At 49.0% G+C, this 22,015-nt stretch overlaps 5 protein-coding genes across 5 annotated transcripts; 3 read left to right on the top strand and 2 right to left on the bottom strand.

The window, feature by feature from the left end:
* Positions 1 to 350: 350 nt before the first annotated feature.
* B0J16DRAFT_361961 (Alpha/Beta hydrolase protein) lies at positions 351 to 2,323 on the top strand. The gene is made up of 2 exons (XM_046129784.1): positions 351 to 944; positions 998 to 2,323. Exons 1-2 carry the CDS (start codon positions 470 to 472, stop codon positions 2,146 to 2,148), a joined length of 1,626 nt encoding a protein of 541 aa, XP_045984777.1. The 5' UTR covers positions 351 to 469; the 3' UTR covers positions 2,149 to 2,323.
* A 2,179-nt stretch (positions 2,324 to 4,502) lies between these two features.
* Positions 4,503 to 6,383, top strand: B0J16DRAFT_413285 (GNS1/SUR4 family-domain-containing protein). The gene is made up of 2 exons (XM_046133367.1): positions 4,503 to 5,441; positions 5,493 to 6,383. The coding sequence occupies exons 1-2, from the start codon at positions 4,680 to 4,682 to the stop codon at positions 6,153 to 6,155; spliced, it is 1,425 nt and encodes a 474-aa protein (XP_045984776.1). The 5' UTR covers positions 4,503 to 4,679; the 3' UTR covers positions 6,156 to 6,383.
* A 1,244-nt stretch (positions 6,384 to 7,627) lies between these two features.
* Positions 7,628 to 9,394, bottom strand: B0J16DRAFT_103117 (uncharacterized protein). The gene is made up of 3 exons (XM_046121302.1): positions 9,373 to 9,394; positions 8,523 to 9,207; positions 7,628 to 8,331 (listed from the first exon to the last, which is right to left on the bottom strand). The coding sequence occupies exons 2-3, from the start codon at positions 9,009 to 9,011 to the stop codon at positions 7,960 to 7,962; spliced, it is 861 nt and encodes a 286-aa protein (XP_045984775.1). The 5' UTR covers positions 9,012 to 9,207; positions 9,373 to 9,394; the 3' UTR covers positions 7,628 to 7,959.
* Positions 9,395 to 15,463: 6,069 nt separating this feature from the next.
* On the bottom strand, positions 15,464 to 17,818 carry B0J16DRAFT_103097 (uncharacterized protein). The gene is made up of 2 exons (XM_046121301.1): positions 16,387 to 17,818; positions 15,464 to 16,158 (listed from the first exon to the last, which is right to left on the bottom strand). Exons 1-2 carry the CDS (start codon positions 17,711 to 17,713, stop codon positions 15,521 to 15,523), a joined length of 1,965 nt encoding a protein of 654 aa, XP_045984774.1. The 5' UTR covers positions 17,714 to 17,818; the 3' UTR covers positions 15,464 to 15,520.
* Positions 17,819 to 19,057: 1,239 nt separating this feature from the next.
* Positions 19,058 to 21,179, top strand: B0J16DRAFT_103087 (uncharacterized protein). The gene is made up of 3 exons (XM_046121300.1): positions 19,058 to 19,284; positions 19,396 to 20,246; positions 20,297 to 21,179. Exons 1-3 carry the CDS (start codon positions 19,260 to 19,262, stop codon positions 20,954 to 20,956), a joined length of 1,536 nt encoding a protein of 511 aa, XP_045984773.1. The 5' UTR covers positions 19,058 to 19,259; the 3' UTR covers positions 20,957 to 21,179.
* The last annotated feature ends 836 nt before the right edge of the window (positions 21,180 to 22,015 follow it).

Here is a 22,015-nt window from a genome sequence, read left to right as displayed (position 1 = left end):
TTATCAACGACTCATCAAGGTGAGATAGCACCGACGAGTCACGTTGTTGCAAGTGGATATTTGAGTTGTCGGCTCGCCGCCTTCCTAGCTTAGCTTGGCTCTGGACCTGTACCTGGCATGGGGTGACACGCAACACCGCACTAACAGATACTGGCATAAACTCTATGAACCTTTGATAGTGTAGCTCCCTGGCAACTGCCTGAATCGCCCCTGCCGCTAGGAAGCAGGAAGCATAGCCGCTACGCGGGGTGTGGTCAGCTGCAGGTTGCTAGGCCCAAGTCTCAGACAAACTGGAGACCGGGGGAAGCTTCCCAGCCATAATTACGTCGCTCACCTGGCTTGCGCGTTTACTTTCTCTCTCTTCCATCAACATCAACCATTCTTCTTGTTGATAACATCTCAATCATCTTCAGTTTGTTATCAGCATCTTCAGTACCAGCATCACTGAAGCCGGCACAAACAGCACACAATGCGTTTGTCAACCTCTGCCCTCGTCCTGGGCGCTGCCTCTTCGGCCATGGGCCTGCAAGAGCAGCAGGTCCTCGGCGGCGACTCCAAGCCTCTTGTCGACATCGACGTGAACGCCTGGACCAAGCCCCTTGAGAAGTTCTTCGGCGAGATCTCGTCAGAGGCCAAGGCTGTCTGGGACGAAGTCACGCTTCTTGCTCCTGATGCTGTTGAGGCTTTCAAGAAGCAGGTTCTTACTCCCCCCAAGAAGGTCAACCGCCGACCCGACACCCACTGGGACCATGTCGTCAAGGGCGCTGATGTTCAGTCCCTCTGGACCGAGAAGAACGGCGAGAAGCGCCGCGAGGTTGGCGGCAAGCTCGAGAACTTCAACCTCCGCGCCAAGAAGGTCGACCCTTCCAAGCTCGGTGTTGACAAGGTCAAGCAGTACAGTGGTTACCTTGACAATGAGGAGGAGGACAAGCATCTCTTTTACTGTAAGTTCAGATCGTTATAAACTCAAAATTGCAACCGAGCTAACGAACGAAAGGGTTCTTCGAGTCCCGCAACGACCCTAAGAACGACCCCGTCGTCCTCTGGCTCAACGGTGGCCCTGGCTGCTCTTCCTTGACCGGTCTCTTCCTTGAGCTTGGACCTGCTTCCATCAACAAGAAGATCGAGCTCGTCAACAACCCTGAGTCGTGGAACAACAACGCTTCAGTTATCTTCCTCGACCAGCCCGTCAACGTCGGCTACTCCTACAGCGGTGGTTCCGTTAGCAACACCGTTGCTGCTGGCAAGGACATCTATGCCCTTCTCACCCTCTTCTTCCACCAGTTCCCCGAGTACGCCAAGCAGGATTTCCACATTGCTGGCGAGTCTTACGCCGGTCACTACATCCCCGTCTTTGCAAACGAGATCCTCTCTCACGATGACCGCAACATCAACCTCAAGAGTGTCCTCATTGGTAACGGTCTTACCGATGGCTTAACTCAGTACGCCTACTACCGCCCCATGGCCTGTGGTGAGGGTGGCTACCCCTCTGTGCTGAGCGACAGCGAGTGCCAGTCCATGGACAACGCTCTTCCTCGCTGCCAGTCTTTGATCAAGGGCTGCTACGAGTCTGGAAGTGCCTGGTCTTGTGTTCCCGCCAGCATCTACTGCAACAACGCCATGATGGGTCCTTACCAGCGCACCGGCCAGAATGTTTACGACATCCGAGGCAAGTGTGAGGACAGCTCCAACCTCTGCTACTCTGGTCTTGGCTACATTGCCGACTACCTGAACCGCGAGGAGGTCAAGGAGGCTCTCGGTGCCGAGGTCAGCAGCTACGACAGCTGCAACATGGACATCAACCGTAACTTCCTTTTCAACGGTGACTGGATGCAGCCCTACCACCAGCTCGTCCCCAACGTTTTGGACAAGATTCCCGTTCTTATCTACGCCGGTGACGCCGACTTTATCTGCAACTGGCTCGGAAACCAGGCTTGGACCGACAAGCTCCAGTGGTCTGGCCAGAAGGACTTCAGCCATGCCGACCTCAAGCCCCTCAAGCACGCCGGCAAGGAGTACGGTAAGGTCAAGTCCAGCGGTAACTTTACCTTCATGCAGATCTACGGTGCTGGTCACATGGTTCCCATGGACCAGCCCGAGGCTTCTTCCGACTTCTTCAACCGCTGGCTCAGCGGTGAGTGGTTCTAAACTGGATCACTCGTAACCAAAGATGCGCGGGTGTACACTATGGGAAATGATCAAGATTGTTATTTGGAATACACGAGCGAGGATGGCATTGCATGATTATCAGGATGGTTATTAGCTACAATCAGATACGAATTCACCACGTTTACCATGAATCAATGTGCTTGTTTCATCCCTATCATGATGCTGTGGAAGGTAATCTTCATACCTGCAAGTGAGTGAATGTGATTGATTGATGTGCTTGGTATTATGTCACATCAGGAGACATGACAAGTCCGACGGTATTGGCGGAGATCTCCACACCCGGCCGAGTGACGGAGGAGAGATCCACAGTGACCGAGATATGATCCGGCAAGTAGATAAAATACTGTAGTTGCATGGCTGCTTGAGGATGGGCATCAGAAGTAACAAATATCTAGTCAGTAATGCTGGCACGGCTCGATGCATGAACACGTAGAACCGATGATCGACTTTTCATTGTCTTGATTGAACGGCCAGCTGTTGGCCTATTGGCGATGTGTGCTCTGTGTCGAGCGAGTGGAGGCTAGGCATCGGGATGAAGTCAAGTTTCCACCGGGTACAAAAGAGACGAGAGCAGAGTGCGAGGAATTAAGCGCAAGTACAAGCACAAACTGGGGCGGATACATGTTGGAGAAGACGTCGAACAACGGAGGAGGCGCCGGGAAGAGGGTAAAGATGCGCGGGCCAAGAGGCAAAATGGCAAGGAGCTTGGTTGCGATGTTGTAGATTTGTTGAGGATTCTGGGGTTTTGGGCTTCGGTCTTCGGTCTACCGCGGCATGACAGTGGAGAGAGGGACATCCATATCTTTCTTGTCCCGTTGACTGTATCTTTGAGCCCCTGCGGGTTTATTTACGTGCCCGTCACTCGCGTAAGAAATGTCTTTGTCGTAGATAGAATCTGAAGCAAGTCGATATTAAGCGAGGTACGGATAGATAGCTCATGACATCAACAGGATCCAGTATAACGAGGAAAGCCAAGCAAACAAAGTTCTACATGCATCTAGGAACAATCGACTGGAAGAATATCCAGTATAACTCAATCCTTATTCAGCGGAGTAAAAAGTCTCTGTATCAACAGTTTAGTCTCTGCTCACACGACATGACACAAGACTGACTTACACGGCTTCACTCATGAAAGAAAAGATCGAAAACTGTACCACGGGTCCCACATGGCCATTGCATTAGCGCATCCCCAACAAAAAAAAATATACGGCTTCGAAAAAGAGTAGCAGCCGCACTCTGTTCAGAGATTTGGAGCAGTTCCCCGCGTGGTCAAGTACGAAGAATCAGATAGTGCATGGCATACAAATGCAGTAAATCAGCTTAACAGGTCAAGGTACTGATTTGGTTGATATGTCCGACCAGAGATTTCTTCACCTACTAATCCCTGGCAGTTTGACTTAGTAAAGCTTTAGTCTAGAACGCCCCCCAGTCCATCGACCGGAGTTGGTGTCGACGTCGACCACAGATCCACGAGAACCCTTGCAGAGCATCAGAAATAGGCAGGAAGGGATAACCAACGGGACTTTGCAATCACAGAGACTGTCCAGTTGTTATTAATCCAATAATAAATGAAGATGGAACTAAAGGGGCTCTTCTGCCACCTGAAAATGATGAGCTACCATGCCTGATCCGTACGGATTACAGTACAAGACAGTGATTACCTGCGGTATAGAGTACATCTGCCTCGGCCCAGCCCAGCCCCACATTGCCACATCCATGATAGGATCCAGGACTTTTTTGTGTCACACATTTAATGCTTCAACGTCAAAGGCACGGCTCGCAATCATGATGGCCACTTGTTGCCGTCAACATGCCAAGAATGGGTGAGTACGACCTGTGGAGAATTTTTACGAGCATCAATTCTATGGTACAAGTCAAGGAAAAAAGACACCAGTAAATACAATCACCATAAAATAGTACTCATGATAACTTCAAAGTCAACGGAGCTTTATGACCTTTCTTAGACCCTTATTTTACTACCCTGGCTCACCGGGCACAGCCAAGTTAAAGATGCAAATGATAGGTCGGCACAAGCGCGGCAACGGGTACCACGTTTAGCAAACAGGTGCCAGTTTCCCAATGTTTTCTCAAACCGGAGCAGGAGCTGGGCGTTGATGATACCTGCCTTGCCTGCCTCTAGAACAAAAGCTCGGGACGGGTCTCCTCCATGGGTCCGTCCCCGGCCGGGCTAGGAAGGCAGGACCCTCATTTTGATCTCCTAAGGTACCTGCCCAACTTTACTGTACAAGTCAAGTTTGAGCCGGGGTGGACTTCGAGAAAAAAAGAAGTTAAAGCTAAACTCTCCTGCATCTTTAAGAAGTGAATCAGAACCTCTTGCCTCCCCTTTTTTGTTTGTTCTTCTACTACCTTATACCCCAACTCCGTTTCGACCCTTTGTCATTACCGACGACTTATATTCGGCCGATATCGTTATTTACACCGATCAATTGCATCTTCCTCCTCCTACCTATACTCGTCTCAACTTAGGATAACTTGGATAATCCGTTATCATGGCCGAGCACTTCAAACTGCTGGGCTCCTTGCCCGATTCGAGCCTCTTCAGCTTCCCACCCACCAATGCGCCATCTCCCATTGCGCCTGTCGATGTCCCAACTTCGATTATGCGCCCCTTCAACATTCCTGAGCAGTGGTTCACTTCTGCTCTCGACGCCAAGGTTCCTCTGACCATTGCTATCCTCTATGCCGTCACTGTCAAGAGCCTCAACATCTACAACAAGTCTACCGGCAAGAAGCCATGGGCTATTAGCAAGACCCGACCATTCTTTGCTTTTGTGGTTCTCCACAACGTCTTTCTCTGCGTTTACTCTGCTTGGACTTTCTGGGGTATGCTTAGCGGCATGAGAAGGAGCATTCAAAACCCTACCGGTCCTCAGGGTCTTGCCGGCACTGCTGACAGCTTCTGCCGCCTACATGGTGCTGCTGGCCTTGGCAACTCAGTCTACTACAACGAGACCTCAAGCTCGTTTGTTTCTGCTACCGAGCAGGCGGCAGTCGTCAACGGACTCCCCAGTGGAACCGTTGGAGGCCGTATGTGGAACGAGGGATTGGCTTACTATGGCTGGATCTTCTATCTCAGCAAGTTCTACGAGGTTCTTGACACCTTCATCATCCTCGCCAAGGGCAAGCTCAGCTCTACTCTTCAGACCTACCACCACGCTGGAGCCATGCTCTGCATGTGGGCTGGCATGCGTTACATGTCTGCTCCCATTTGGCAGTTTGTTCTCATTAACTCGTTCATTCACTCTCTGATGGTAAGTCAACTTTTCCAAAGCATTTCTGGTACCTGACTAATTTGATCTCAGTACTTCTACTATACACTCACTGCTTTCTCCATTCGGGTTCCTACCCCTGTCAAGCGATCCCTCACAACGATGCAGATTACCCAGTTCATCATTGGAGCAAGCAACACCATTGCCTACTCTTTCATCTCTTACAAGGTTCCTGTCAATGTCATCCAGAAGCTCTCTGCTTCAGTGCATGCCACCACAGCTGCCCCCGATGCAAGCCAAGAAACTGTTGTTGACGGTGCCGTCGAGTCGATCAAGAAGTTCATCTGGGGTGCTGCTGAGGGCGCTGCCGCTCCTGGTGCTGCACCCGTTGCCTCCCAGGCTGTCACCTCTGAGGCCTTCACTGCGGAAACGCAATACATTACTCAACCCTGCATCATGACCACTGGCGAAACCTTTGCTATTTGGCTCAACGTGCTGTACCTTGCTCCTCTGACTTACCTGTTCGTCAGCTTCTTTATCGCTAGCTATGTCAAGCGTAGCAACGCCTCCAGCAAGAAGTCCCACGACGTTAACGCAAACATCGCTCTCGCTGAGAAGGCTGGCTGGGATGCTGCCAAGGGCATCGAGAAGGAAATTTACGATGGTGCGAACACGGCTAACGGTTCTTCGGCCGACGAGGCCTCGCGGGCTTCTACACCAAAGAAGGCCAACGGCAAGTCGCGACGAAAGGCTTAAGAAAAGAGACGGAGAAGAAAATGAGAAAAGAACAAAAATAAAAGGATGGGAAAAGTAATCACTCTTGCAGCGAGATCAACATTTAACTGATCTTAGAGAAGAAGATGCAGGTTGTAAGGTTAACAAATGTCAACGCTGATACGAGCTTCACTGTATATCAGTATATGCTGCTTTTTCTATAATAATAAACTGAAACTTATAACACTATAACATGGAGCTCTCCAATCCCTATAGAATAGTTGAGATTAATCTAAATAGAGCCTATCTCTTTTCCCAACAGCTTTGAAACATAGGACGGTAAAGACTGGTTGGTATCTTGGGGACCACCTCTTAACATTCGTTATCCATGTAACCTTTAACAAAGCGTTTGTCTGGGTCTCAACCTTGTTCTTAGAAGACAGCAATGCCACAATCGACAAACTGAGAAAAACCAACACTCGATATTGATGCCGTTTTGGAAAGCCGATTTAACAATCTTCCACAACAGTCATTCATGAGCACATAGCACCATGGTCAGGAACTTGAAGCATTCTTGTTCCTCCCTGTTGCGATTCTCTTTGACAAAGACCAAAGGCACTGGACTGAAGCTTTAGACATGGTGAATATTCAGGCGGGGTCTCAGAGCTTGAGGTTATCGTGCTCTGATGCACTTACATGCCTTATGTCAGTGTGCAACTTATTGCAATCAGTGGTATGGTTAGTAAGGTTGCAGTCTAGAGACAAACTACATGGACTAGATAGCGGGTTCATCTTGGTCGGTGGGTGGTCAGGCGGTCCGAAAAATAACCAGGACATAGTATTAACAAAATAACTTAGAAGTGTTTAGGTACTGAAGCTTAGGATAGACTATCCTAATCTTTATGACACCCTTGAACAAGTCTCGGTTTTTCTTTGACCCACCTGGTGGTGCAGCTTCTTCACATCAGTTATAAGCATATGATATTGATTCGACTGGCAAGCTTTTGATCCCTTCAAATGCAACAGAAGCATGGGAGACTGAGCATTTTATCGTCACGGGACAGGCGTCTGATATTAAGGTGAAAACATTGTAGGATGTAATATATAGCAGCAACGGTTCAAAAGAGTCTGGCAGCACACGGCGAAACCAGTTCAAATTGGCCAGAAGGCTACCTAAGTTCATAACATCATAAATTCTCTTTCCGTGCCACGTATGGCAATGCAAGTTCCTTAAACCATCTATGAGTGACCCAGGCTATGTATGATAGCTCTTGATGCGCCTTCCGAGCAAGAGAAAAAAAAAAGCAAAAACATTAAATGACACAACCAGTAGAGCATCCTCTATGGGCTCTAACAAGATATTGGTTGCCGCGACGCTATCATAACGATAGTTGCATAATGGCAAGTCAAATTGATCCTGCTTTCCAGAACGCCTCGCTTTGATTGATAGCAACCGATTCAAAAACAAATGCAAAATGCAAGGTCCAACTGACAGTCGGCGACTGGCCAATAAGGACAGAGATGATAATGGTAGAAAGGGGATGGTTGAAAATGAGGTAATTGGTGGGGCTGGACAAGGAACCGAGTAACTTGTCGGGTGATTTCTATCGGTCTATTATAGTTCTGTCATGGCTTCGTGAAGCAGACGGCTTCGGGTATCTCATACTGCCGACGAGGCAGGGGTAGTAGCGAGCGTGGTGGATAGTGTGGTACGTTGATGCAACCAAGAACGATATCAACTTCATGCAGAGAAAGCCGCCCGATCTTGATAAATCGGGAGACTAGTCTGCATACTGTTGTTACGCTCTCAGCTACAAGTTGCGACAGCTGGCAATCTCGTGTTCGCTTAGAAAGTGCTCCAGTTCCAGTCTCTGGGCACACTGGCAGCAAGTTCGGGGCCACGGGGCAAGTCAGATGCGTCTCCAAAGCCGGCAGCTATGGGAGTCGATGTGGGGTTAGGAGCGTCTGAAGATGCGGCGCTCGAAGCACGGCTGCTGTTTCGAGTGTACCAGCTCTTGAACTCTTCGCAGCAATGGCGACACGTTCGGAAAAGAGGTGCACGGGGGTTGAATTTGGCATCATGGTCGAGGGGAGCGACGAAGGTCGAATGAGAGTCACAAAAGATGTGGCCACACTTCCGGCAGTGGTGGCGGCGAGTAAAGTAGCTGAAAGTTCGCTTGCAAGTCGGGTCGTCGCAGACAGTGGATTCGGAATCGGGCTGCAGAGACCTCATGTTAGCAACTGTGAACTGCAGGAAAGCGACGGGAACAATTCATTGGTGACTGGGGTGAGATTATTCCGAGTGTTTGGGTTATACAAAATGGGAACGTTGGATACACGTGAAACAGAGGCGTATGGAGGTGTGGTACGGGGAAGATCTAGTAAGGGTCGCTTATTTGTTTTACATACCTTCCAGTGCTTGCGTGTAGGTTGAGACTTGACTTCGGGAAACATCTCGGGATCAAAGTCGCCGTCTATGCTGCTCTGGGCGCTGTCACCAGTAGAAACACGCGCCAACTTATTGCCAAAGACAGACATGCCAGTGATATTTATAAGGCTGCTATTGGTACGTCGAAGGGTGTTCTCAGACTCAGTACTGGAGGCAGATGCACCGTCATCGATGGGCATCTTGCTGGTCTTGGAAGGGAACAAGTTGGGGCGCAGGGCCGCAGGCATGTACATAGGGCGAGTCTGTCGTGCATGATGCGATCTGGGAGATGTGGGATTTGAGGACGCAGAGTCGGGGCTGCTGGACTGGGTGTTGATGGGAGAGATCTGAGGACCAACTGAGATCTGATATGAGTGATTGCGTTGATGTGTAGGACGCTGTTGCTGAGGGAAGAAATGACGCGAGTGCTGGTCCCCTGGAAGAGTGGGCATGATGAGGTCGGCAGCCATATTGTATGTTGGTTGAGCTGGATTCGGAAGGCAGCTCGATGTATGTATATTCAAGTTTGGCTTGTAGCGTGTTATATCGGCAGTTGAGTATTTGGAGATGGAAGAGACCAAGTTGTCAAGTCCGGGGATTGAATGGACAGATAAAGGTAGAAGTGGCGGATAGGTATTCGTAAGATTGTCGATTGGGTTTGAGATACTACAAATGTAGTTGAACAGAAAGTTAGACGAGCGAGAGTCAAGGGCGGGCCATGGCAGAGTTTAAACCAAAGCGAACAGGCTCAAGGAGGGAGTAGATCTTGGGAACATAGCACGGCCAACGCCGTCGCGTGGAGGAGACTGGGGGCGGATGGAGGGTACGTACCTGTTCTTGGTAGAAATGACTGGGGGATCCTAGCCTAACTCTCTAGTCTAGCGTGAGACCAGGATGTGCCCTCTCTTGCAGTTGCAGGTGGAGATAGAGGCGGTGGAGCTTATGATGGAGTGGGCGTGGCTTGTGCTTGTTGCTTGGCTCGACTTTTGGAGCAAAGCGTCCTTCTGCAACGACAAGGGTCTGCCCTTGTTGCGCGTTTTGCTCTCTCTGGATGTCCTCGTCGGGTGTCGAGGGTCTCAACGGCTCGCGGTCGTTAATGTCTCAGTAGCAGTCCGAAATGGGGCTGCTAGGAATTAATGTCTCTCAAGCCTCCCTTTGCCAATGTAAATCCTCCAACTTCAAATCGTTTTATCTGGCTCATAAAGCGCCACGCAAGATGCTGTCTCGCGATTGTTGGGCTGTGATGTAATTCAGGATTCATTCAGATGGTCGAGGTATCCGGATACGGTAAAAGGTCTCGAGAGATAAACGGAACGGTTGCTCGATACTTGTGCGTAATTGTGGAAGGGATATTTTCTATCTGGACATTTTGGTTGGATAGTGTCGGATCTCGCTGGGGCCAACTCCAATCCAGTGGATAGACCCGGTCACTCGAGGCATTACTCTCCTGGCAGCTGGCTGTTTACTACGTATTTGCGTACTCTGTCACTGAGTATGAAGCTACACTGCTGGTCCGTGTCCAGCTGTGATGCAAGGTGTCTGTTGGTGATGTTGAATGCCAGGGGTTTGAGCAACGAACAGCGAAGCGCACAACAACGAATGCCGAAGCTGATGATGTCCTGATTGTGATGTGCTGCGAATTTACGTACGAACGGATACTGTGTAGATACACGTACGGTGCTATGTGTTACGACCTCGAGAAGAGTCTCGGTTAGATGATAGCATGTCGTTCGAGTCAGGCAACATATTTGTGTCCTGCACCAGTGCATTCTCGACCTTTCTTCCTGAGTTTTGAATCATGTCGACTTTGACACTTCCAACAACTTCGAGAGTCGTGTCGAATCCGTCGAGTACAGTGCTGCAAGGCCAGCAACTCTGCAACGCAACAAGGTGTGGCCAAACTCCTCCGGTGCGCGGGGCTGACTATCGTAGGGCGGCAATTGGACAAGCGCGGTCTTTTAGTCCGGTAAGTCCCCGCTGGATAGCGAAAGCGCTCTACAAGGTTCAAGGGTCGAGGGAGTCTATTCCAAAGGATGTTGTGTGATTGGGCAACTGCGGTTCCCGTCTTCGTAGCAGGGAGCTTTGGCTCCTCTGCATCTGTCCTTTGGGTTGTTTTGCTTTGCTCTAGGTTGCTGGTTATGTGTTAGGCCGGCAGCGGAGTCTCTGCAGTCTGCAACGCCTAAAAACCGGCCTGGAACGGAGTGGAATGAGGAAACGGCAAGACGGCATGCCCGACCGTTCGTTACTGTACTGTTCTGTTGTGTTCGTTGACCGGATTGACAGTTTTAATTGCAGGATGAATATCGTATCGCAGGCTATTTTGATCAAGTTTGTGAATGAGCCAACTGTTACGTACAAACCACTCAGGGCCCATGAGCTTAGATTACAGAGTACATTACTTAGAATTGGAAACAGCAACCCGACCCGGCTGCCATGGAGCATTTGGGGAAAGAGTGGAGGTGCAACTGAGGTAGGTACGGTGGATATCAACAGCAGTTGCAATTCGACAAAAACAGAAACAGCGTCCCATTCACTAAGTTAAGTCACTGCAATGTTGTATCGTTTACCTCTTCACCGGTTCTCAGCACAATCTGCAATACAACGCACACACTTTGACATGCACGGCCTTTAATATGGATTGACATATGTATGTATGTTGCTTTTCATAGCAAAATCATCATGCATTGTCCATTGCTATTGCTGTACGGTAACCGTCACGTTATGTGCGAACTGTACGCGCAGGGATCTGTGCTCGCTGTGCTCGACCCCCTCGGTATTACAGGCGCTGCAGTGCACGACTAGCTGAGCAAACAACCGTTGCATTCTGATTTGGCAGGTTCCGAGATACCATGACTGGCTAATGTCATGACACAGCGAACAAAGCGATGCCGCCCATCTCCTTTCTGACATGCCTATCTACCGATCCGATCGCATGCAACATTTGCTGTGCTTCAGCTTCAGGTTTAAGATTTCAGACATCTCGATCGGCGTAATTATTCCAAGACTTACGGTAATTCTGAAGGCACATCTTCTGTTTCGTAGAGCATCAATTTCGTCATGATCTTCCATCAGCAACACCATGATGCAAAAGATCGACTTCCGGATGTTCAACCCCTTTCCCGTCTGCCAACAGCAGCATCGCAATGCCATCTCTCTTAACCAACTTCACCACGATTTACGAAGGAACACTTCACGACAGCATCATCCCGCCCCCCCTCTACCTTTTTTTACCTCTGCTATTCAAGCTTAGTCCCAGCCATGACTAGTTCGCCTACGCATCGGCATCATTGAAATATGACATATGGTTGGTTTACTCGCTTCGTGGTAGGCCCTCACGAACTCCACTCTGATGCATTCTCGCCGCTCCACTTGGACGGCGTTTTTAGAGGATCGCCAACGGGCTTCAATTAGGCAAGTGTAACTTGTGCAAGGCAACTGGCCGACAAGAAATGGGCAGGACGGGATACTGAAAGACAAGCTCAAATCGCTACCCACCGGAGTCCACCATCGGCCCGGGTTTGTTTGTTGCGTGTTCAACTGGGACCCCTTGCCTTGATCTTCCTTCGGCTCTCTTCAGCTTCTGAAATGGTCCATCGCCGTTTAAAGGTCTCGTGACCTTCCTGTCTGGTCTCGGGGTTCAGGGGCGTTTTACGTTTCACTTTGCCCAGGGCGAAGTCTAAGACCGTGCTGCTCCAAATTTCTCGGCCGGAGGAGACTGTGCGTTCTCGGAGGTAATATAACCAATTCGGAACTCATCGGGCCTACGTCAAATAGATCCCGACCCAACAAGGAGATGGGATCAAAGTCCAAAACTAACCTGACAGCTTCAACCGACACAGAGGATGGCGTTCTGCCTATCAACAACGTCATGTTCTTACCGCTCATTACTTCGATTAGTTGATTCGACACTCTTTACTCGCTTTGGATAAACTCTCGTCGGACCGCCAGCGGTACTGTAACACGACCATGGCTAGTTACAGACATGCTGGATTTGATAGAAAGGAATAGGTAACGAGTTGCGGTACGGTACCTCGGCGCTTCGTCATGTCCCGCTAGCCTATTGCCGCTGTCTTCTCGAATCTTGGAAGCTTTTCAGACTATCTGAACCTGTAAGGGAATCCCTTCACCCGCCACCTGAAGGCTCCACCAAAGTGGCCTGTGCAGGTTTTTATCCATCTCCTCGGTGGACGATTTAGCCATGGAAAAGTGGTTTGCCTCTGCCGCAGCGCGCTCCGCTGCTAGACCCTTGCTTAGTTATTCCCACTAGGCGCTGCCGAGTCCAGATGGAGCTCTGAAGCTGGTGGTCCACCGAGGCTCGTTGCAGCCACGTTTCCTCCATCTTGGAGACCTCAATTCGTGGCGTTGCCGACAAGCCTTTTCCGTCAACGTGGGGAGTGGAACCGGGGTTCTTTTCTAGATCTGTCATCTCCCGCCAATTACGGTACTGTACCACGAGATTACCGCCGAGATGTCCGTCACCGACTGTCTCCCTAAGGCACTTGAGACATGAAGGCTCCGTAAGACCAGATAGTTCCGGCAGAAAAGGCACAAGGGCTCGGTTCTGATCGGCGCGTTCGAGACCGAAGTGATTTGACCTCGTACACCAACGAATCAGAGTAGCTTGGCGTCGCATATCGAATTTTGTCAGAAATTCAGGGTCCAAATCAGGTGGTCCAAGCGATGAGCTACGAAATGCAACTCATATGTTTACTGTAACCCAGATGAGGGGAATTACGTACGTCTGTAGCCACAGAGGGTCTTTGAGACGCTGGAATATCAGAGCTGTCCACGAACACCATGTTTGTCAAATCCCTGAGACGAGACATGATATGCAGAAGCGAATGAGGAAGGATCTTGATCTACAGTTAAGGAGTGCGGAGATGACTGCAGGGGACCTTGAGACTAGATCTTGAAGCTCTGGATATATGGCACACCAACAATCAAGGAAATGCGGTTAAGGATCAGGTGAGCAGCAGCAGTAACAATCCATTTGGCGTCTGCTAGTCTGAGACATCAAGCTCGTCGCTGAGAAAGAGTCCAAGCCACGAATAGTCCCCTACTTCAGATCCATCATCCGTGCATACTTAGGGGTCCAAGACTATCACTTTCACCGCCGGTCATTGAAAAGACCCTTAGAAAGCTACAGTACTCAATTAGTCTAGTATTCAAACAAAGACCACGTTTTGCTGTGTTTAGTGGTTGGGTGAGGCTGGTGCTCCAGTAGGTGTGATCAATTTGATACTATACATTGAGCGAACAACGGTACGTGCATGTTTTTTGCCACATCATCTGGTCCCTTTAATTTTTATGCTTCAGCCTCTTAGCTTACACGATTGCATTACAGTTGCAGTAAGTGGTTGACTCAGGGTCCAAAGTCGAGAACAGTTAATTACAGTACTCCTACGGATACTGTAACGGGTCACTCGAATGGGGCTCGATAACTCGTCAGCTTTGGCCATGTTCGCCTCAGTATGGATACAGTCAGTAATTATAGTACAGTATTCGTACCCAGTCTAATATAATCTAAAAAGTCTGGAATTATAGGCAATCTAGACAATCTCAGTGCTTATAAAGTTGCATTGTATGTATGTAATAAGTCCGTACCTAGGCCGCAGGATGTCAGAAGAATTGACCGCCGAAGGCATAAGAGACGAAATAGTTTAGTCATCTTATGCCGGCTTAGGCTAGCATTTAGGTTACTTTATTTCTGTAGCCTAAGTCTTAGAGGACATTTCTTCTGTTACCCACCTAGCTAGGTCTTTCCAATAGTGAAGCCCCATGTTTTAGAGTACGTACTCGTTTTCAACTGCCAAGACAATGTAAGACTTTTGTAGTGGATGTCGCGCTTTACTTGTATCGGAAGTCGACCTTCAAGTTGCGGCTCCTCGGCATTCTTATCACTCGGCTTCAATTGGCTGCGTCTTACACCCTCTCTAAAGTTTGACAGATAAACTTAATAACAAGCAAGCAGGCTTTGTAAGTGCCTGAGGCATATCCCCGTCCGTCCTCTGTATGTAGAGCACAGTACAGTGCATATGCATAAGCTTGAGATGGTGGCCAAACACAACCAATTGCCGTTCTCTTGTTGATCAGATCAACTTCAGCGAGATGCGTAACACAAAATGAGGGTTGTAGAGTTGCAGGTACATAACCTCCACCGCCTTTTTACCCCCTCATATTCTGTTTCGCATAGCCAGCGCTTCTACCTTTGCCTCTACCTCAAAAGGGTCATGTGCAACACCTTGCGTAAAGGCCTTCCCTCTCTGCAGATAATTCCGAGCCTCGTCACATTTTTGTGTTTCCATCTCGTCTTGAAAAGGAAGTTGCACGCTTAGCCTTAAGCTACATACCAGGGTATTGATGTTTGAGGTACGTATCGGGCGGCTCCGTTGTGTGTTGTTTGTTGTATGTATGTACAATTATCTGCAGTATACTATCCATATTTGCTTTTTCCTATATTCTTTAGTGCCTTGCGCGGCTCTCGTTTAATTGATCTCACGGTATCCGTAAGGCGAAACTTCGCTTCCGTCTGAAATGTGCATATCACTCGCAGATGAGAGGTGATTAAACGAGCGTCGTGCGTAGTGGCTAGTACAGATTGATTGATAGGATCTAACATGGTCATTTGTATCCACCTACATTAGTTAGTAGCTATGGAGAAGACGATCTCAGTACGGAGCTGCTTTCTTCTCTCGTGCGAGAACAAGACCAATTCTATCCGTAATTCCCCAGTTGTATGCGTCTGCCAGCCCCGACCTCCAGGTGTTGCGAGCTTTGATCAGAGGGAGCCCTACTGCGGACCCTGCGTTTCGAGGCAATGGATAGTTCGTGGGTCGCATAGGTCAAGCCTCCTTTGGAGATTATGACAGGTGACTCGTTCTCCATCGTGGCTATTCACTATAGGACTCTTCATCTTCACCGTAAGATGATGTTTTGAACAGCAGTTGCATTGGTTCATGCTGTTGTTGTTGTGCTCAGCTCACTCCATTTCCCATCTTCCACTTTTGCCGCCATCCTTGAGAACCACCCTCAACCCCTCAATGACCATGCCCTTATCCACTGCCTTGCACATATCGTAAACTGTCAGTGCCGCTGTAGACGCCGCCGTCAACGCCTCCATCTCCACGCCTGTCTTGCCATCGCACGTGACCGTAGCAGCGATCTCGACTCTGTCGTCACCCCTGACGTCGAGATCAACTGTCGCCTTGGAGAGCGCTATAGGGTGGCAGAGTGGAATCAGGTCGGGAGTCCGCTTCGATGCCATGATGCCCGCGATTCGCGCAACACCTAGAACATCGCCCTTCTTCATCTGGTTATCCCTAATGAGACCAATTGCCGTGGCGTTGGAGAACCTGACAGTGCACGCAGCTTTGGCAATGCGTGATGTCACCGTCTTTTCTGATATGGAAACCATTCGTGCCTCTCCAGATGACGAGACGTGGGTCAGCTTTGCCTTGTTGCTGTCATCTTGATCTTGACTACTGGCATGGCGGGTCTGCGAGAAGAACCTCTTTTGTGAGAGTAAAGAGCGACCGGGGATGAAGAGAGGGCTGTTACGCAAAAGAAGTTGTACCCGGGGAGGCATGATGCGAGACGTTGAAGACTGGCTAATGGGATCTACAACAAAACTCAATTCAGCATTACGTTCAACTCGTTATGGGAGGGTATCCAAGCCTCATATAAAATAAACCAAAAAAGCCAACCCCTCTCAACGCCGCCCCATAGCCATGAGTGATAGTTGCCCCGCGAACTATCTCCAAAATAATGTCTCTCAAGTATTCACTCCAACATGATGTATTATGTGCAGGAAAGCGAGGGGATGGGTAAAGGAGCGCCATCACCCACCTATCAAGATCATGGGCCTGTTCTTCATGTGTTCCAACTCGCCGATTCCAGCATGTTTTGCCTTCTTCCTCTTGACAGCTGCACCGATGACTTCCAGTAGTTCCATCTCGTTGGGTGCTAGACCAAGAGGAGTTCGGTCCGATGTCAGCAGATCCCTCCGTCGGTCCATCTCGATCTGCTTCATAGCTTCGAAAGCTTGCTCATCGATGGGTTCGCCGCTGTTAGACTTGCGAAGAATATCCCGTAGAGACACTTCGGCGTTGCCAAACAGACATACCTTGAGGTTCCCGTCACCCGTGATTCGAAGACGGTTGCAGCTCCCACAGAAGTTGTGCGTCATGCTCGTAATAAACCCTATCTTTCCCGCAAAGCCTGGGACATGCCATGTCTTGCTCGTGTCGTTCTTGTGGTCTTGTACCTTTTGTAAGGTGGGATACTTTGTTCTGATCAGGTCCAGCATTTCTTGATAGCTGAACATCTTGTTTTTACTCCATTTATTGCCGTCGAATGGCATGTACTCGATAAATCGCACCTCGATATTCTTTTCTTGCGTCATGTCCACAAATGGAAGCACTTCTCTGTCGTTGACGCCCCGCATAACTACACAATTGATCTTGAGCTTGATGCCAGCACCGAGCCTGTTCATTTCGAGTATCCGATCGATACTCTTCTGGACTGCGTCGTATCCTTTCCTTCTCGTCATGATCTGGAACTGCCATGGATCTAGTGTGTCGAGACTCAAATTGACGCCTGTCAATCCGCTCTCAACCATCTTGTCCAGTTTCCGGTGCAGTGAGATGCCATTGGTTGTAATGCATATTTCCTTGAGCCCATACTGCCGTAGTTGTCCAATCTGGTGCATGAGAGGAAGGATGTCTCGACGCACGGTCGGTTCTCCTCCCGTCAATCTAATCTTCGAGACGCCCTGGGACACAAATACTGAGGACAGGAGGACGATCTCGGGGGTTGTCAAGAGTTCTCGATCCGGGGACAAGGGCACGCCTTCTTCGGGCATACAATAGACGCATCGCAGATTACATCGCTCAGCGACAGAAATACGGAGGTAGTCGTGTTGTCGGTGGAAATTATCGGTAAGGAAATCGGAGAAAGGTTTCGAATCTTGGATGCGCCGGCGGCGAGGTTGTAGAAGGTCGATTTCTGGCGACGAAGATGGAGATTCGCGGGGTCTTTCTTGGGGCGCAACGGCTGCTGCGGTTGCAACGGCTCTCGAAGCAAAGGGAGGCGCGCGCAGAGAAGCCGTTATTCCGATTGTTCTTTGTAGGATAGATGAGGCCAAAGCTCTCGAATTCAATGCGCGAAGCGACATATTTGCGGACCAGGATGAAATAGAAAGAGGTTTTATGTAGAAAGTTTGCTATAAAGACATGATTTCGAATCTGTCGCAACCACGAAGCAATGAATAGAGAAGGTTTGAATAAACTAATAAACCGATTTATTATTTTTACTTAATGACAAAGTACAGTAAACCCTATCATGCGTTCAAAATACGCAACTATGAGGTGGTGCATGTTGTCAACCTATCTTATCGTGTCCATACTGTACTGTAGCATGTCCGGCCGTCGCCACAATCCGTTCCCCGCGCTGAGTAATGAAAATAGTTCCGTGTAAGCCGCGGAGTTGCACAAAGAGATCCATCCATTTACAACGTTAGTTCCAAAGTGGATTGATAAGGTCTCTCTCTCTCTCTCTCTCTCTCTCTCTCTCTCTTTCTTATCACATTTGTACTCTTCCATTGTTTGACATGGTTGAAAGTGAGCTGATTTATATGACCAGACTGGATTTGTTTTCTTTTTGTGTTTTTGAGGTCTTAGAAGCCCATTCCAACTTATCCATTATCCTCATGATATTGGCTGTAACTTAAAGACCAAGAGGAGAATAAGGATAACCAACTGCTGACGCATCAATTTATAAGATTCTTGTCATCGTACATCAGACCACTCTTCTCGCTCGAGACCTGGAATAGCACTAAATGCATACTTTGTAAGTAGACAGGTGGTGGTGGTATGACTAATGGTGAGTTATAGCTACAACTCGGAGTGTTACAACTCAAAGAAGCACTGGCTTCTAATCATGGGTGATAGTAAAGAACTCCACTGCTAGTTAGGATCTATAGACCTTGGGGAGCAGGTAGACATCAATAGCTTATGGTGCTCAAATTGGCGTGTAATATATGTAGAATGTTTCGTTCGGATGGTGATTGCCCCTAACTGTCTTGTCGAGAGTACGTGTACTAATGCGCGGTCACCTTTTGCTTATTCCTCACTCATCTGGTTGATCTAGATATTTACTATTGATTCTGTCGTTCTATATAGTTGCCCTAGTTGGGTTCGATCTTTCGACCGGAGTAAGACATAGGGGCCGCTCACTAAGTATTGACACTCACATAGGTCCGTCTGCCTACAAACATGAACCAAGTTCCCATACGACTGCTAAAAATATAAATATATCAAATATCCTGAGTTATTGAGAGGCTTGCTGTCGACAACTTGTGTTAGTTTAACGCCGTGTAAGCGGCTGTAGGGTAGCTAGAGGTCCGTTGAATAGTCGTTGACATCAGGTAGCGCTAAACCAGATTCAGCAGTATGTCAACAGTACTATTATCGATAAGTTCTGTGCTGCTAATTGAACCTCACAACCACGACAGATGTCGTAGCAATTGTGAACTCACCATTAAACCTTTGATACAGACAAGGATATAGAGGTAGTTTCTGCCTATAATTCGTTATCGCTCTTATCGCTGGTTTCTGTTACTGCCTGCCCTCCACAACTTCAACCCCGCGATTACAAGTCTTCATTCTCACCTTCCTTCTGGACCTTTCAGACAACCGACAGACCGTGAAGAGGCAGTCACGATGCAAGCCTCGCGTGTTTTCAAAGGTAGGTACTTTCTGAGTCATTATGTGTCTCACTTTCATATGTGTCTCCTTCTCAACATCGATCCAGCATTGAAGAGAACCAGCGTTAACCAACCATTGTTAACTCTCACAGCATCGCCTCACTGTGCTGCCAGTCCTGATGGCAAGTTTATTGCCACACTCTCTTCCCAGAGTATCATAGTGCGCTCAGCGCCCTCACTCTCGATTGCACAGACAATCAAGTTACCGGCAGATTTTACGACCCCTGGGTCCACGTTGGCGTGGGCACCTTCATCATCTCGCATCCTTGTTGCAGGCGTCGACCAGATTCATGTCCTCTCGATAGTTGACTCGTCGTTTCGAGCCACGATCAGGAACCCTGTGACAGGTGGAGGAAAACAAACGCTTGTGCAGTTTGGTGCCTATGATGACGAGGTCTTTGCCTGTGCTGCTTTCGGTCTTAAACTTTCTATTTTCGACCTTTCTACTTCCAAAGCTATTGAGATCAACAACCCCAAATTCTATCTCCCCTCATCCGCCCAAAGAGGGTATTCTTTGCGACCACAGAGTTCCCACCTGGCCATTTTGACGCGGACAAGTGGGCGAGATGCCGTCAGTATCCACGAGCCCAAGACGAGACAGACGTTACGATCTTGGTATCCAGAAACGGTAGATGCTCACGGCTTGGCGTGGACCCCTGATGGGAAATGGCTCCTGCTGTGGGAAGCCTCGGCACATGGCCACAAGCTCCTTCTGTATACACCCGACGGACAATTCTTCCGCTCCATTGGTGCATCTAGCATTGCCCAGGGCCAGGACGCTGATCTAGAGACCGGGATTAAGTGTTGCAGTCTCAGCCATGATGCGTCGTTCTGCGCCATTGGCGACGGTAGCAGAACAGTGAGCGCTCTCCACACAAGAACATGGAGAGATGGCTTGAGACTTACCCACCCCACCACAGTTGTGCCCAAGGACACACTTCAGGTGAGATCAATTTGTCTTCTAATTGCTTCTATTCTTACATAACGTACCAGGTTTGGCAAGAACAGCTCAACAGCTCCTCCCAAGGGAGTGCCTCTTACACATTTTTACGCGCAACCCAGATGGTTTCACCCCCGAGTCGATTGGTAGATGGAAAGCCCCCAGCCGATGTCAAGACAGGATGTTCCTCTTTGGCGTTCGACGCATCTTCGACTCTGTTAGTCACTAAACTTGACGACACACCCACTACTCTGTGGATCTGGGATGTCACCGCAGCTGAGCTTCGGGCGGTGCTTATGTTCCACTCAGTCGTCGACTTTCAATGGCATCCAACCACCCGCGAGCTTCTATTGGTGACGTGCCAGGAAGATAAGTATCGTGGTGTATCTTTCATCTGGGATCCACTATCTCAAGGGCCCAAAGCAGTCAATTTGGGGTCTCACCTGCCGAACGGCAAGGTCACTGGTAAAACACGAGCTGCCTGGATAAATGGTGAGCCCGAGTTCCCGGTTCTGCTACTGTCGGACGTGCAAAACGGTGTCTTGATATCGTGCGCAGATACGGCGCAATGCCCAACGCCCTGGCGCGAAGGGGCCGCCGGCGATAGAACGTTGGGATCGGTGCATGATATCGGAGATACAATTGACGTATCTGCTCTGATGCCAGATGATACATCAACACTGGACGATACCTTCTCTTTTAAGCACAACTGAGAACCAGGGACTGGCCCGCCATGATCTAGATTAAAAAAAAGAAAACCCTCACCACCATTTTGGTAAAAAGGCGATAGCTTGGCATGTGGAAGGATACCAGGATACACAGACGAAACTATCTCGGCTCAAGACGAAGCCGCACGCAATCTGCACAGGCGGCTGGGGCACTGTTACACAAATGGCGCCTTAATCTGATGTCAATGCATTGACCAGAAGGCACATAGTTTTCTCTTCTCTCAGGGAAGCGAATTTCTGCAGGTTATGTCCCCAAATAAGCAATGAAAACATTAGCGTTGATGCCGCAACAATGTCATGAAGATTGGGTCGCGACAGGGGAAGCCGTTTGGTTGTCTTCACTCTTCCAACCAGCGCTGGAAGAGGGTCCAGGTAGACTTTTGCTGAGTTGCGATCTCTGTCTGGTTACTTAATGACGAGATCTATCACAATCAAACGTCTAATAAGAAGCGTTTCCCAGCTGGTGGAGTTCTGATCAGAATATGATATGTCACTTTATCAGACGGGACCCGTCCTGGCACTCTGCATATCGACCAGGGAGACATGCTTGTATAGTGGTTGGGTCTGTGGCTTGCAACGTCCTGCTCAAATTGATCAACGTTCGTGCAGACCGCACCACTTCTATGTAATTCTCTTTACGGATATTGTTGGCGACTAACAGGGACTTTTAAACACGACTGCATCACCGTGTCCTAGTAACTAGAATCGCGACTAGTCGTCCCCACCTGCGCATAAGGACTGAAAAGTACATGTCGAAATGCCAGCAAGGTCTCAGGTTACACTACATGCACGGCACACCGTCAAACAAAAAAGAGGCGCCGACCTTACCATCCATGTACGGGGTTACTTAGTCTCAGCGCTTCATGGTCTTGCGTTCATCATGAGACGACATCTGCTTGTGCAGAACGCCCGCCTTCTCAGGATGCATCACCCCCGGGCCCCGGAGACCCTAATTAAAGGACAAAAGACTGGGATCCAATGCAAGTAAATCCCGAGCTGGTAAAGAACGGTCTAAAAGCAATATTGAGGAAATTGTAGACAAGT

The sequence above is a fragment of the Fusarium flagelliforme genome, assembly GCF_020744385.1.
Source record: "Fusarium flagelliforme strain FIESC 12 MPI-CAGE-AA-0113 chromosome Unknown B0J16scaffold_3, whole genome shotgun sequence".
Lineage (NCBI taxonomy): Eukaryota > Fungi > Ascomycota > Sordariomycetes > Hypocreales > Nectriaceae > Fusarium > Fusarium flagelliforme.
Note: the sequence above shows the minus strand (reverse complement) of the source record. Positions and strands in the feature narration are given on the sequence as shown.

Bases quoted from the DNA above. Each gene is read 5' to 3' on its own strand.
- B0J16DRAFT_361961 (XM_046129784.1), top strand. From the start codon at position 470: ATGCGTTTGTCAACCTCTGCCCTCGTCCTGGGCGCTGCCTCTTCGGCC. The intron at 945-997 runs GTAAGTTCAGAT...AACGAACGAAAG, and splicing joins GGACAAGCATCTCTTTTACT to GGTTCTTCGAGTCCCGCAAC.
- B0J16DRAFT_413285 (XM_046133367.1), top strand. From the start codon at position 4,680: ATGGCCGAGCACTTCAAACTGCTGGGCTCCTTGCCCGATTCGAGCCTC. The intron at 5,442-5,492 runs GTAAGTCAACTT...ATTTGATCTCAG, and splicing joins CGTTCATTCACTCTCTGATG to TACTTCTACTATACACTCAC.
- B0J16DRAFT_103117 (XM_046121302.1), bottom strand. From the start codon at position 9,011: ATGGCTGCCGACCTCATCATGCCCACTCTTCCAGGGGACCAGCACTCG. The intron at 8,332-8,522 runs GTATGTAAAACA...AGGTCTCTGCAG, and splicing joins CTACACGCAAGCACTGGAAG to CCCGATTCCGAATCCACTGT.
- B0J16DRAFT_103097 (XM_046121301.1), bottom strand. From the start codon at position 17,713: ATGTCGCTTCGCGCATTGAATTCGAGAGCTTTGGCCTCATCTATCCTA. The intron at 16,159-16,386 runs GTGGGTGATGGC...GTTTTGTTGTAG, and splicing joins CAGGCCCATGATCTTGATAG to ATCCCATTAGCCAGTCTTCA.
- B0J16DRAFT_103087 (XM_046121300.1), top strand. From the start codon at position 19,260: ATGCAAGCCTCGCGTGTTTTCAAAG. The intron at 19,285-19,395 runs GTAGGTACTTTC...TAACTCTCACAG, and splicing joins AGCCTCGCGTGTTTTCAAAG to CATCGCCTCACTGTGCTGCC. The intron at 20,247-20,296 runs GTGAGATCAATT...ATAACGTACCAG, and splicing joins TGCCCAAGGACACACTTCAG to GTTTGGCAAGAACAGCTCAA.